Source organism: Falco rusticolus, chromosome 1 (genome assembly GCF_015220075.1).
Source record: "Falco rusticolus isolate bFalRus1 chromosome 1, bFalRus1.pri, whole genome shotgun sequence".
Classification (NCBI taxonomy): domain Eukaryota; kingdom Metazoa; phylum Chordata; class Aves; order Falconiformes; family Falconidae; genus Falco; species Falco rusticolus.
The window spans coordinates 78224226-78239758 of record NC_051187.1 but is presented as its reverse complement, the minus strand read 5'-3'; the positions used below and the strand labels follow the sequence as shown (position 1 = coordinate 78239758).

Here is a 15533-nt window from a genome sequence, read left to right as displayed (position 1 = left end):
GTATAAACCCTGAAATCCAGTCAGGCTGTGGTTTTCAGCACCACTGTGGCCTGCAAGGTCTGTTGTAAATATCTACCTCTTTTACTGAATCTTTTACAGTGTCACAATGGGAAAAAGCACCCATCCCACACAAGTCGGTAACGTTGCCACACAGCATAAGAGGAATACATTATTCTGGATTAAAAGTAAATTAACTGGCTACGGATGAATTCATATTCTGGCTCACCTGACATGAACACAGCTAATCCTGTGGTTAAGGTTATGCCACTATTGTCAGTATTATGTAAGCACAGGCTCTTTGCAGCATGGCACAAGGAAAGCAAACACAGCAGCAAAGAGACCGGTGAGGCGGTCGTTCCTTGAAGAACTTGTGATCCAAAATCCAGGCACCAGGGTGGGCTCCCAGAAGAGGCACATTGCACATATGGTCGTTCTCTTTACCGTCACCCTCATCTCACGGTGTCCTGCTGGAGGAAGACCTGGGGGCTGGGGGATGTAGGGAGAGCAGATGGAGGAAGGGGCTTGGGAAGAGAGAACACATTCTCCAGCACTGCACAGCGGCTTTCCTCAGGACCACATACGACCCACAGGCTACACTGAACTTCTTCTACCCTCTGCTGGGCCAGTGCAGCTAAAGAAAGAGTCATTAGAATGGCCCCGACTTTCATTTTTACTGTCAGTTCTCACATTTTCTTTCCAAGGGAAGGTAACCTAAGTCACAGGGCTGTCAGCAGAGGCGGCCTGAAGCCCTGTCCCTCAGACCCCTCGCAGCAGGCAGGTAGAGCGGGTGGGGGTGAGGCTGCCGGCAGGGTGAGCCGGCCGTGCCGCCGGCTGCTGAGAGCACCAGCCGCTCCTCCAGCTGCCGGAGAAGGGCCGGAGGTGCAAACGGCGGAACGCTGCTCTGACTTCCCTCAGGGCTTTGTTTCCCGCATAATCGGGGCTTCTCTGCTTTCATGGCTGAACGACACCCCGAGGAGTTTTCCCCCTGCTCCCCTCCCAAGGCAGCACTTGCCCGGTGCAGGCTCGCACGGGTTTCGGGCGGAGAGGCGTGTGGCGGAGGAGCGGGCTCCACGCGGGCGCGCACCGGCACCGCCACCGCACCTCTGCTCCGGGGGCGCCGCACCCCCGGGGCGGCCCCGCTCCTCGCGCTCCCCTCAGGGCGGCGCGGCACCGCCGGACGCTCGCGGCTGCCGCCTCGTGCGGGCGGGCAAGGTCGCCCCCTAGTGCGCGAGGCCGGCGCCGCCGGCGACGACCACCCCGCCGCCGCACGCCGGGAGGCGAGAGCCGGGCGCCGCTTCCCACGGCACCCGCCGCTCGCGGCCGGCCGGGCGGCCGCCCCGGGGACGGCTTCCCCTCGGAGCCGCGCCGCGGCCGGGGGAAACACCTGCTGGGCTGCCGAGCGGGGCCGGCGGCCGCGCCGGGCGGGCGGGGAGCGGCCGCCGCGACCCCGAAGGCGGCTGCCGGCCGCGGGGAGGGCAGGCCAGCCCGGCCGCGCGGCTCCGCGGCTGCCGGCGCGGGGGAACCGGCAGAGCGGCGGCACTCGGAGCGCTTCTCCGCCCGCCCGGCTGCTCCGCCGGGGCGGGCGCGGCGGCCGCACCTGGCGGGACTGAGCATGCGCGGCGGCGGGGCACGCCGCCGATTGGGAGCGCGGTGCAAGACTAGGACGGAGCCGCCGGGCAGCCGCGACTTCGCCGAGAGCGCGCTGCCGCGCCGCCGGGGTGGGGGCGCCGGGCGCCGCTCTCCATGGGATTTGATGCCGCCGCTGCTGCCGCCTCGGACCCTGCGCCCGGCGAGGATCCAGCTCCCGCGGGGCACTCCTGTCGGCCGGGCGGCGTCTTCTCCGGAGCCGCGGGCTGCCTTGAGCCGGGCATGACCGGGCGGGCGGCGGGGGCCGGCTGCGCCCCGCTTCCCCCTCGCCGGGGGCCGGGCGGAGGCGAGGCTGCCGCGCTCCCTGCCGCGCCGGGGCGGCGCTGCCCGGCCCTGCCCTGAGGGGCCGGCGGGGAGGCGGGCGGCGGAGCGGCCGTTGGACGGGCGGCGGGGCGCGATGAGGGCGGTGGGGCGGCGGCGGCGGGGCGGCGGGGCGGGGCGGGGGCTCCGCGGGGCTCTCTAGGACGCCGGCGCCCCGCACACCCGCCATGGATCTGCTGCTGGTGGTGAACACGAGCCTGGGCTCCCTCAACGAGTCCCTGGCGCTGCCCCCCTCCGCGCCGTCCGCCTCGGCCCTCCCGCAGCCGCCCTCCCCCTACTCCCCGGCGGCCGTGGCCAGCCTGGCGGCGGTGGTGGGCTTCCTCATCGTCTTCACCATCGTGGGCAACGTGCTGGTGGTGATAGCTGTGCTCACCAGCCGGGCGCTGAGAGCCCCCCAGAACCTCTTCCTGGTGTCCCTGGCCAGCGCGGACATCCTGGTGGCCACCCTGGTCATGCCTTTCTCCTTGGCCAACGAGCTTATGAATTACTGGTACTTCGGCAAGGCTTGGTGTAACATTTACCTGGCGCTGGATGTGCTCTTCTGCACCTCCTCCATCGTCCACCTGTGTGCCATCAGCCTCGACAGGTACTGGTCGGTCACACAGGCAGTGGAGTACAACCTCAAGCGGACCCCCCGGCGGATCAAGGCCATCATCCTCACCGTCTGGCTCATTTCAGCTGTCATCTCCTTCCCACCGTTGATCTCCATGTACCGGGACCCCGAGGGAGATGTCTTTCCCCAGTGCAAGCTCAATGACGAGACGTGGTACATCCTGTCTTCTTGCATTGGCTCTTTCTTTGCCCCTTGCCTCATCATGGTGTTGGTCTATATCCGCATCTACCGCGTGGCCAAGCTAAGGACCAGGACCCTCTCTGAGAAGCGGACAATGCCAGAGGGGTCCTCCCAGACTGAGAATGGCTTGAGCCGCGCTGCCGGCGGCTGCACGTCCCTGAGGATGCAGCTGGGAGAGAACGGACATTATTCAGTGCACCACTGGCGCAAAGCCTCTGAGCTGGAGGACATTGAGCTGGAGGAGAGCAGCACCTCAGAGAGCAGGCGGAGGCGGAGCCGGGAGGAGCATCCTCGAAAAAGCAGCAAGAGCCAGTCCTTCTCCTACTCATATTCCTCCAAGCACTCCAGTAGCCGTCTGTCCCGCTCCAGCAGTCGCTCCATGCAGTTCTTCTCATATCGCCGTCGCCGGAAGCGTAGCAGCATCTGCCGTAAGAAAGTCACCCAGGCCCGGGAGAAACGCTTCACTTTTGTGCTGGCCGTGGTCATGGGGGTCTTTGTAGTTTGCTGGTTCCCTTTCTTCTTCAGCTACAGCCTCTATGGTATTTGCCGGGAGGCATGTGAGGTCCCCGAGACGCTCTTCAAGTTCTTCTTCTGGATTGGGTATTGCAATAGCTCCCTCAACCCAGTCATCTATACCATCTTCAACCAAGACTTCCGCAGGTCCTTTAAACACATTCTTTTTAAGAAGAAGAAGAAGAACTTCCGGCACTGAGCTGGAGGCATGGATTTGCCTTGAGCAGGAGTAGAGTTAAAAGAGAAGGAGAAGGCTCCATGCTGAAAAAGAAAGGAGGGAAGAGAACATGGGGTTTGGGCTTAGAGAAAAGGAAGAGAGCTCGCCCCCTTGGTGGAGCAGAATGATGCTATGGGGTACAGGGATAGTGCCAGGGAGGCTGAGGGCATTCACCGCGGTGTGGAATGGTGACACGGTGCTGGAGGAGCGGTGCTGGAGCGTGGATGGGTAAATGGGGAAGGGAATGATTGTCTTTGAACCCTAACAGAGGGCATGGGTAGCCCACAGAGGAAAATAGGCTAAGACACTGAGTTTGGTAGGCAGTGGGCTTTTGTGGGCTTGGAATTTTGTGGGGAAACAAGTAGAGACATCTAGAGGAAGGGACTAAGTGGCAGTGGTGGTGGAGATTTGAGTGTTTATAAATAGAGCAGCTGGGGCCTATGGTGGGCTTGTCCCAGCAAGAAATTGGCTTTTACTTCTTAGGTGAGGAAAGAAAGTGCAAAGTACCAGGCACTGACAGTGTTTTGAGTTACAAAAGGATTTAAATGTTTGCCAAAAAACCCTAAAGAACAACCCAAACTCTTTTCTAAATAAACCTTTGTACTGTTAAAACCTTCTGAATGGTGATTTTACACAGGGCTTAAGTCAAACAGTAAGCATGGGGTTTTCTGTTTCTTTGGAGGAGTCTTTGCATATAGAGCTGGATGGGAAACATTTTTTCCTATCTTCCCATAATTTTTGATTTTTCAGTGAGACAAACCTGGAAGTCTTGCATGTTTTCATGAAATATGAAAAAGAGCACATGTGCCTCATGACTTTATTTTCCCCTGTTGGATCATCCAGCCCGTGAATTCCTGCCCTGTCCCTCTCAGATCAGTGTCCTAAGTACCTTGCTGTCCTGGAGCAGGGAGTGAGAAAAAAAAAAAAATCATTTTGGTGAACTCAACATTTTCTGAGTTACAAGAAAAAAATGAAATTTCCAACCAGCTCAGCTTGCATGTGCCCTGGGGAACTTCCCCCCCCGCCCACCCACCCCCTCCTCTTTTCAGGTCCCCCTCAAAAAAGCTTTTCTCAGGCTGGATGTGTGCTGCTCTCATTCTCAGACATGCAGTTGGAGGCAGTCTGCTATGCAGATTTTCAGAGGAAGAGCAATCACCACAGCACTAAGGTTTTTAAATCCTTCGTATTTACAATCTTAGAGCAGCTAAGTCCTTTATATTTATTTTTTTAATGTGAAGCATACATTGCAGATTGTCAGTGGGGTATATGAACAAATCTCAAAAGAAGGAGCAGCTGCTGTTCCAAACCTTTAATATTAATGTTGCTTTTTTTCCCTTTTCCAGTTTGCATTTCTAGTTTATGATTTCAGAGGATTTTGTTGGGGGGAGGGGGAGGAAGAGGGGTGAAGAGTTTAAATAGTTATTAAAGCAAACTATATTTCTCATGGCTTTATAAAATGTCATAAACTGTAATGAAGAGAATGAGAGATAGGGACTGGTGTCTGTACATTCACCACTGAGTGCATACTGAGCGTAAGACTCAGCTGAGCATTTACATCCCTTCTCCAGCTGTCCTGCTGCAAGGTCTGTATTCTGTTTGCAGGATAAATACTACTCTATTTTATGTGTATTGCTCCTTCCATAGGCAGCAGGATTTGGCATCTGCCTCAAACCTTTCCATAGTAAACAGCTCTTTGAAAAATGGAACAAAATCTAATCTCGTACAGTTTGCTTCTTGAAACAGCTAAACTGAATCTATACCTGAGAATCATTGGCGATCCCCTTCTTTACTCCCTCTGTTCTGACAGGTGTCTGTAGCCTCTCTTCTCTTGAAATCGGTGGCATATGGAAAAATGACAGAGCAGTCACTTTGTTTCATCAGTTGTTCATAGTAAGCATTTGGTTCACTTAATCCTGGAAAAGGAGGCTGTCGGTGGCTACAATTCTGGTGTTAATTCAATAGACAATTTAACTTTAGGGCCAACTCATGTGGAAGTTCTGCTGAAGTAAGGGTCAGATGATTGCACCAAGTACATTAGAAGTTTGCTTGATTTCACTAAAGAAACAACTGAGACATTTTCAAAATCCCAAGCCCGTAACTTACTGGTTCCTTTCTTGAAATAAGGCTTGGAGTTGTGAAAAGATTTGAGCTTTGTTTAAATATCTGCACTTAAAGAAAGGATGTTAAGACTTATTTTCAGGAGCATCCCTTTATAACTAACAGATGGTTTGGTACAAATATATTCCTGAGACAAATAAATAAGAGGAAAACATAGCAATCGATAGGAGGAAATTACAAGCCATTTTCTCTTTTGCAAAACGGACAATTCTTTTTAAAGTTACATCAAAAAGAGCTGAAACAAGCTCCTATTATTTGTAGGTAACGATGTAGCTAAAAAGTTCAGGTTTGTGTAATCTGAAGAAACTATGTGATTGCCAGAGCAACCAAAGCATCATATGGTACATAGCTACTACCTCTTAGCTACTGGATGGCTTCATTAGAGATACCCACCCATTCCTACCAAGAGGAAGGTCTGCTTTTTCACTTCATGCTTGTTTAGAGTGGTTTCCCAGTCTGCAGATACACAGCAGTTTCACTGTTGCACTGCTTTTGAAATGAGATTTGTTTGCCTGTAAACACAATCCTTCCCCTTTGTTTTTCCTTGTAGAATTCAAGGAGTCTATGGAAATGAAATTTAGTTGATACATTTTAGTGGACATGAAGTATAAATGGAATGACTGATGTGCCTTAAAAGTAATTTCTTTGCTAGAAAATTGTTCTGTGGTCATTATAAACGTAAAGAAAATAATGCTTCTATTTTTGTTTTTCATTTCCAAATGTCTAAAACAGATTGATGCAGATACTGAACATCTATGTGCAGCAGCATACTTAAAACCAAGGCATTTTCTGTGGTTTTAATTTATTTCTCATCACAGTTACTCATCTGATTCAATGCCTCAAGAGGGTCTTATTTCTTTTGAGCTAGATAAAAAGTAATATTCATCAATAAAGATGTGCAGTATACCCCCCCTTTTAAGTGCATTTCCCTCTAAATTAGTGAATACAGAGGATTTCTATAAAATTGTTTTTAATGTAACTACTGAATGTGCTTCAAGGAAGTAAAATGAGGCTGATTTATTTTTTTAATTACATTGTTCTCTTGTAATAGCTGAAGACTGGAATTTGTTTGTAACATGTTGTGTGGTGTTAACTTTTCATAAAAAGTTATCAGCTCTGCTGCTCACACTGTGGTTGTGCTTCCACTGTAAGATGGCTAATAGCATATAGAGGGGAAAATAGGCAATGCAGCTTTTGCTTAAAGAAAAGGAGAAAAGATATTTCAAGTTTTGAACGTGTCCAGTTGGGTCTTTGATCACATCTGATGAGCTCGTTGAAACACTCACTCTTTTCTATTGTGGAAGAATGAAATGTTGCTGTGAAGCCATATTGATTGTAACAAGCGCCTGATCTTTAACCCTTCATTTGCTGATTTCACCGTGGAGAAAATTTTCTCTCAGTCTGAAGTGAGAAGTTAATGTTTTATTTTCAAAACCAGTTTTCTGAACAGTACCACTATTGGTTGGTTATTGAAATATCAAACAATATGACTTAGCTAGCATGCAAACTCAGTGCTGCTGTCCTTCAGCCTTTTTCTTCATGAGCAAGAACTGTGAAATTAGCCCCTTCAAGGCTTGAGGCAGATGGAAGGGGCCTTATATAGAGAAGATTTGACATGATCACAGCTTTAAATCTTTGTCTAAATTAAGAATCAGACCCTTGTTCTGTGTGGTCTCTGTTCAGAAGAGTCATGTTGCTCCAAGAGCACTGGCAATTTCTGAGAAGTAGACCCGAGATGAAAGACTACATGCAAGCAGCTTTGCCCACATTGAGCTGTATCACCCTTTTTGAGTAATCCCAGAAAACTTCGCCAGAGTTTACTTGTGAATGGGGGAACTACTCAGTGCAAGAACTTGTCCGGTGTGGGCAAGGACAATGCCTCTTTATCAGTAGATGTGCCTGAGGAATTTAAGCAAACATTTGTGCATAAATGTACAAGAACTGAAAGAAAGTAGTCCTGTCTGCTTAACTGACTACTGTTCAAACCCATGGAAGGTGTGGGTCAAGGGGGTTTTGACTACATAACCAGAGCAACAAACCCTGCTGTATATTTTCAATATAAGCTGTGTGAAGAGCATTGTCTGATTGCATCTGTTTTGCAGAGAAGAAAATTGTTGGTCTCTTTCCTGCTGTGTGGAAGCTGGTATTGGTTAGAACAGCATCTGAGATGTGTAGAGGTTTTGTAGGAAATGTCTGTAATGACATGCATTTCAGGAGAATGTTCTAACCTTAAGATATGACTACAGTCAACAAGGACAGAATACCTACAAGCTGTGCAAAATGAAGGCCAGATGCTATCTGTGAGTGTGTTTTCATGGTTGCTTTTGTGACCTTGCTGGTGAGCAGAAGGCAACTAGATGCTTCAGAGAAAAAGCTCTAATTTGGAGGGATGAAAGTGCATGAGGAAGAGACTACCCACAACACTGGAAGAATTAATATTTACTTACCTTCTTTGCACTGTAGACAAGTTCAGCAGAGGAGTTTGCCTTTTTCACTGCACAATAACAATGTTAATTTGCCTTCCAGATATGTGGGTCAACTAGGCCATACAAAAGACACAGGCAAAGGTAGGGATAGGGGATTGCTCACTTCAGTGTTCAACACCAAGCTTAAGTTTGTCCTTTGTCCTTGAAATTAAGCCAAAAATAGTTTGGCACTTGGACCCAAAAGGCCACGTAGCATCAATAATGCCACAATGAATATAGTTTAGTTGTATTATACACCCTGCGCATCTCCATTTCAGGACAGAAGTGGGAGAGTCTGACACTTAAGGCACGTGAAAAAGGAGAAATCAGCAGTTTGAAGGATCATGGATGTATTGTGAAATTTCCCTAGATCCCAGTCTGATAACTGAGCTTGCTTTGATTTTATGGCTTCCCAATTACTTTGGACTCCTACAAAAGACTTAGGGAGGTATGTAATGTGGAAACAGTGGAAATACTGCTTCTCGAGACAGCAAAAAGTGGCAAATTGCTCAGAGTCAGTGTTCAGATGGTTATACCAAATGCCCAGTCCTCCACTGGGTGGATAACTCTGCTACTGGTTTTAGTGGGAAAGGCTGAGGTATCAACTCACAGTGACTATCATGCTTGGTCTGAATTTAGGTGATGCCTACAGCTGGTGTATTGCCTTTGTTTGTAACGGCAGCCCTTAGAGTATAACAGAAGACAAGTAGTTTCTCTCTCTTCTGGTACATGTCCTTTACTACACTATCCCAAACTTTTTGTAGTTCTACTGCAAAACAGTTGGTAAGGTAGAGAAACATTGCCAGTGTCTCACAGATTAAAAAAAAAAGAGAGAGAGAGCGGCATGGAAAATACTAGGAATCGAAAGCTGGTGTCTTAGTCCTAGCCTAACATCTTACTGCGATACCAGTCTTCCTCCCACTCCCCCTTTTTTTCTTTTGGAAAACAGAAATTCATGCAAAAATGAATAAGCTTGTTTTTAATAGACTACACTGATTACACTAGAAAAAAGAGCTTTTCTGTCAATAAATGGCATTCTGCTGTAAAGGAATTTTCTTTGCTATTCTTCTCTGAAAAATCTAATGAAAAGTAAAACAGCACTTAATTCAATTTGTCTATATGTAAATTCTTAACAAAAATGCTTTGTTAAAGGTCCTCAGTGTAAACTACATAAATCAAATATAGCTGCCTGCTTCATCAAAATCAATTAGTTGTGTTTCAGCATTTTTGTGAACAGCAGTCATTTGTTTTGCATGATACTCTTTCCTGATAGCTCTCTCCTGACAGAGAAAGCTGTACACCCTGTTGACAACAGGGGAAAAAATGAGGATTCATATTTCCCTCCATTAACTCTGTTAAGTCTCCTCTAATAAATTAAAAGGCACGCCACTAAGATTAGGTCTTTTGGTGTGATGTCTAGGTAGTGACACGAGTCAGAGAAATAATAACCTGACTGGTTCTGAGATGTACAGCACACTTAATAGAGAAGCTAACCCTAGGCTGCAGGGACACACTTCTCTTGGTTTTGTTCTCAATGCCTTTGACCCAACATGTCAAATTATTTCCTCTGTAGCGTAACACTTTCAGCACAGCATGCCTTTCAACCTAGTCAGCGTAAGAAATTAATACTGAGGTCTCCCACTTCCTCACTGAGTGCTTTCACCAATAGACTATTTATAAGGTGATGCAGCTAAAGTGCCTTCCTTTAGACCACATAAATGTTTTATTTGATCTAGTTTTTATCTCCCAGTAGACTAACGCCCGTTCCACAAGGACATCCTCTATCTGGAAAGCAAACACATGTCAAATACTGGGAAGAATATGAGAAATCCTGAAAAAAAAAAAAAAACCAACAGCCCCTTCAGCTAAATTTGAAAGCAAAGGCCACAGCTGAACTAAGGAAAAGGCTTAATCTTGTCTACGGTGGAGATGCCCTCCCAGGACACCACCTGCTCTGATGTGCCTCTCATCAGATTTCGGTGCAAACATGTGTGGAGCATTCAACTGGGGCCCTTGCAGCTGTACTGAGAGGAGCAATTTCAAGTGTTGAGCAAAGATTAGAGTATGAAAATACATGTTTATTGAGTTACTCCACATTATGGCAGACCTCTCCCTCGTTTGTCTTTCTGTTCCCTTTCTGCACTCTAAATCAGACCCCGCTTGCAATCTGAGTACAATACACCGCACGTGCTTGCCAATGCCTTTACCTTTTATGCCCACCGTGTCTGAATCTGCAAAGGGTGGGCAGTGCCTCCTCTTCTCCAGGTGTGCTGGGAGGATTCCCCAGAGACTACCTGCGAAGTGCTTCAGTGCAGTGTTGTGCTGTATGTAAGTACCTCTAGCGGAGTAATAGGAGTGAGTGCTGAAAATTCTTGACTCACTCCAAGCCATACTGTGTTTATCACCAATAAATGCTTGCACGCAGAGTATTGAGTGTCTGGAAATTGGCATTCACTAAGGTGGGTGCTGATTTGTTAAGAGGAGACTTTTGTCATCCATCAGACCGCTACTTTTGATTTACCACGTGGTACATCAGAGGAACACGATGCATTGTTTTAACACAATTAGCAGATTTATATTAAAGAGTAAGATTCCTGGATGTCATGTTTTTCTGTCAGAAAAATGCCAGTTTGGTGAAATCTGATCTTTCCTTAAAGATGTTTATTTTTCCTCATATATAATCGAAACCAGGAGTTCTTTAATCGCTTCTGCTGGCCTGACTGCTTACTAGCTTGTCTGGCTGGCTTCTGGGCAGGCTGCTGGATAAGGTGCCAGAAAGCCGAGACTTCCAGGCTCCTGGATCATGGGCAGATCAGGCCCTTGGTTTATGGGCACTCAACTCTGAGCTCCATTATCACAGTATCTAAATGCTTCATAAATTTGTTACACTCAGTCTGTCAATGTCTTTATGCATTAAGGAATGACTACCGTGCCCTTTTTGCTGATGAGAAACCAAAAGATAATGGCTTTTAGGTAGGTAATCTAGGCAATCTTTGTGTTATGTGGATCCTTCCAGTTGCGAATCTATTGATTCTCAGACCCCGCTAATCTCCAATGTATAAAGTTCTGCCTTGTGCTTTAAACTTTTGCTTCTGGCTCTGTGGAATACTGCATGTTCACAGAACTTGCACATGCATCCTATCAGGATACACAAATTAAATGTTTCTCTCCTTGCCTAGCTTGTAGGTCATGCAGTCTGGGTTTTGTATGGTAGAAAAAAAGGAAGGCCCTACCTCCAGGTCTTGAAGAGGGGCTGACATTTTTTTTTTAAGGACTATGTTTGTATTTTAGTCACCAGTGTTGGATTCACGCTCCCCATTTCTATATGCCTATGGTTTTTCCATATATTAAATAAGTACCTCAGGGCATAACTCTAACCAATGTTTTACTCCCCAAAGAGGTGGACTTTTTCTGTATGCTGGCAAAGTAGAGAAATCAGAAGTGCTACTAGAAAAAAAAATAAATTATGCAAATCCCCATAAAACTAGCCATTGACACAGCTGACCTCATTTATGGGTCAAGGCTCAAATTCAGGTAGAAAAACAGACATAAACTCAGGCATCTTTCATGTCTCCCATTTTCTTGAGTGACTGCCAGGTGTCTTAGGATACAATGTGGATCACTAGATCATTCTTTTCTCACACTTCGAAGGTCACTTCCCTTGAGATTACTGAACCTGTCTTCAATAATCCAGAAATTACCTAGGAACTCAACAAAAACTAATGTTACAGAGTCAAGAATAACATACGTGATTCTGTTAGGTATGATGGACTCCGTAACTGGCAATATGCCTGTTGGGAACAAACATTTTGGGCTCTTGAGCAACTCTTGTGTATATTTTTCAGGCAAAGGATGACCATAGAGGGAACTGAATGCCAGGTGAACATTTTGTACAGAGGAGGCTTCCTGACAGTATTTGCCACCTACAGAAATGCCAGTCAAAGTCTATTCAGACTCACTGTCTAACTAAGGGAAGGATTGTCCTCAATACATGTATTAAGGGGAAAAAGTAGGTAGAAGTAATTTTTAAAGTTGTCCTGTATAGTAAATGTGGGAGAAGGAACCTGTTTGGTTCCTGGAGAAGGAGTTCAGCAGCAGTTCATTCCGACCTAATCCTGCCATCTCCAGCTTGGGATAACTGATAGTCACATAGGTTGAGCTGCCCTCAGGTTACAGTATTTTTAAAAAGGGTCATAACTTTTGTGTGTTAGTTCAATTTTTGTTGTGGTAACAGTACTACTAATTAATGACAGAAATTACTTTTTTTCCTCCCTTTCTTTCAGAGGAGAAACAAACAGAAAAGATATTTTACAGGACTACAAGAATAACTGTTCCTTTTCTATTTTGGTAATGCAAAAATAAACATTAGGAATAAACATATTAAAAAGAGTCATTAGGACTTTTGGATGGAAATTAACCATTTAATTCTCTGATTAATCAAGCACAACTCAATTAATGCAATGCACTTACTTATCCCTGAGGTTTTATATGTCATGTAATAAAATATCTCAGTTGCCCAGAAAAGCTGTGCGGTTTTCAAGACCCAACTGGACAATGCTCTAAGTAAGCTGGTTTGACCTCATAGCTGACCCTGCTTTAATCAGGAGACTGGACTAGAGACATCCTGAAGTCCCTTCCAACCTGATTTAGCCTATGAGTCCAGGACCTGTCACAGTTAAACAAAATGATAGTCCTAATAATTGGATAGCAACAAAATAATAGTCTATAGAAAGATGCACATATATTGCTAGATGTGGGCAAACTTTGCTCATCTCCTCCTTAGGCCATTCGAATCTCCTGATCTTTACAATGTTTCTATCTTCCATGGGCAAATTTTGTCTAAGATATATTTGGCTGGGTCCAGGGCACAAACATTGTCTTTGTTTAGAATGAATTTGATAACTAAAGACCCTTACAGCATGTTCCCCCACCCCAGTACTTTAACACAGTAAAGGCACATGCACATACAAATATTTTACAGGCATTTTCTTTAGAAGTCCAGCCAAAATATTGCTCTTGAGTTTTTTTCTCAAATAAAACAAACTATGTTTATGTCCAGCAAGTCAAATGTGTCTTCATGATCTACTGACTTTGAAGTGGTGAAGAATATAGATCATAAAGCAGCAAGTCATGACTTACATCATAGCTGTCATGAGCAGGATAAAAATAACAAGGAAATTAGTATGTTTCCATACACAACTGAAGACTTTAGTTAGAGCCTGAGCAGTGGTGAGCCTCTGACAACAACACATGTTGCTTCACTCCTCATTCATTTTTGCATGAAAGGTGCCTGACCCTTCTGTAAGAAGTGGTATTTCAGAGGATCAGGCGCTAGCTGATGAATTCATGAGTATGTTGTTACATCAGGAAAGAAAAACAAAAAAGGCAAATCCTTTCCTTCTTTCAAAATGTCAGTCATGTTTCTCTGCAGTTATGATGCAGATGCTATTGTAGAGCATGGCAATACACTTGTATATTCCATATAAGTTATAAGGTTTATTATTTGGTTGCCACTAAATATATTACAGGGCTAGAAAATGCTTTTACCATACCGTTATACTCCTTGGTGTAGCTTGCGCAAGTACAACATAAAGTATCAGTGTCGATCCAAAAAAGAAGATTCCTGGGGCCAAATCTGCAGCAAGCCGGTCTTGCTGCAGTCTCTGGGGTGCAGACACCACTGAGGCAGCTGAAGCCCACCTGGATGGGGGCGTGGTGAATCAACAGCATCATGAAGCCACAGGCTACATTTATTCCTCACAAAACGTGTTCATGGAATCAACAGAACACAGGTCCCATTGCTACAGCTGATAAAGGTGCTCTTCTGTTTAATTATCAAACCAAATACTTGCTTTATGCCCACCTCCACTGTCTTTTACGAAGCTCCAGAGGTGTTCGGTACCACTTGCACTCCCACCTGGCTTCAGAAAGTTCAGAAAACTCTCTGGGGCCCTCTGTCATCATAGGGACTCCAGAACCACTTTAAAATGCCTGCAGTTTTATTTAGCCTTTGATACTATTCAGATGGAGTAAAAATGCTAGTTCTGGGCCCAAAACTTTTAAAATTGTTTTATGAGAAGTTAACAGCGAACAGAGGACATTATTGAGACCTGGATGTGGATTCATGTCTAGTTCCACTCCTGACACCTAGCCCAGTGCGCTATGTGCTTTGAACCTGTCATTTCAATCTCTTGCCTCTTTTTTTCATTACAGGATACGCACAACAGTACTTCATTCATAAATATTTTTGAAAGTTATGAACCAAAAAAAAGTGCTACAGAAGGCCTAGATCAGTATTTTAGAAAAACTTAAAAACTTGACGATAGTCACTGAGGTACTACTTTTTAAGGAGTTCATCTGTCCTCTATTTTTTCTTTGCATGACTTGAAATTTGAGGTTTGCAATATGCATCTTCAATGTCTACTTTTATAACTAACTTTTGCAGCTTTCCCAAACTCTTATGTGCTGAAGTAGCTCTAAAATCTTTGAGTTTGCTATTTTGTATATCTAAAGAAGATATTAGAGAACTAACAATTTATCACCGTGTATAGGTCTCTTCTCCTAAGCAACAAGCAATGGGACGAGAGGAAACAGCCTGAAGTGCCAGGGGTGGGTTAGATTGAATATTAGGAAAGATTTCTTCACTGAAAGTGATTCAAGCATTGGAACAGGCTGTCCAGGGAAGTGGTTGAGTCACCATCCCTGGAGATATTTAAAAAAACATGTAGATGTGGTGCTTAGGGACATGGTTTAGTGACGGACTTGGCAGTGCTGGGTTAACAGTTGGACTCCATGATCTTAAAGGTCTTTTCCAATCTAAATGATTCTATGATTATAGCTAAAGGCCAGAACAATTTTTAGAGGAAAACTTTTGCCTTATACTTTCCTGCTTAGCTTAAGTTCATATTATTTGCAAATATTCAGTTCAAAACCTCTCACTGTCTGTGGTACAGCATTGGGAAGGAGGTATTAATCTCTGTGGGAGCTGTGACTCTGGGAACAGAGCTTGCATGGAGGCTTTGACGTTTCTGAGACAGGTCCTGTTTTGGGGGTTCTTATATGCAAGTTCAGTGTCTAGAAGCATGATTCCTGCCCAGGATACAAATAATGACAAATTGAATGTGGAAAAAACTGGAATGAAAAATGTCAACATTTTGTCTACATATATCCAGAAAACTGCACTCATGAGGTTTCTAAATCAATGTGCTCTGTTTCTGTTCTTTGAAGTTATTTTTATAACTATTTCCCAAGCAGTTGCACATCCTACAATGAGAACTACATATGTCCCAAGACTAAAATATCAGCAATAAGCCATTTTAAACCTTCGATGCTCAAAACAAATGACAAGCATGTTCTTATATCTAGCTGAATATTCAACTCAAACAATAATTAGATTGTGAAAAATAAGTACAGTTCAAGATAACTGTATGTTTTTATTGGTGTCATTAAAACCGCAAAT

At 45.4% G+C, this 15533-nt stretch overlaps 1 protein-coding gene across 1 annotated transcript; it reads left to right on the top strand.

Moving 5' to 3' along the window:
• Nucleotides 1-1536: 1536 nt before the first annotated feature.
• On the top strand, nucleotides 1537-6685 carry ADRA2C (adrenoceptor alpha 2C). The gene has a single exon (XM_037385790.1). It carries the CDS (start codon nucleotides 2136-2138, stop codon nucleotides 3471-3473), a length of 1338 nt encoding a protein of 445 aa, XP_037241687.1. The 5' UTR covers nucleotides 1537-2135; the 3' UTR covers nucleotides 3474-6685.
• The last annotated feature ends 8848 nt before the right edge of the window (nucleotides 6686-15533 follow it).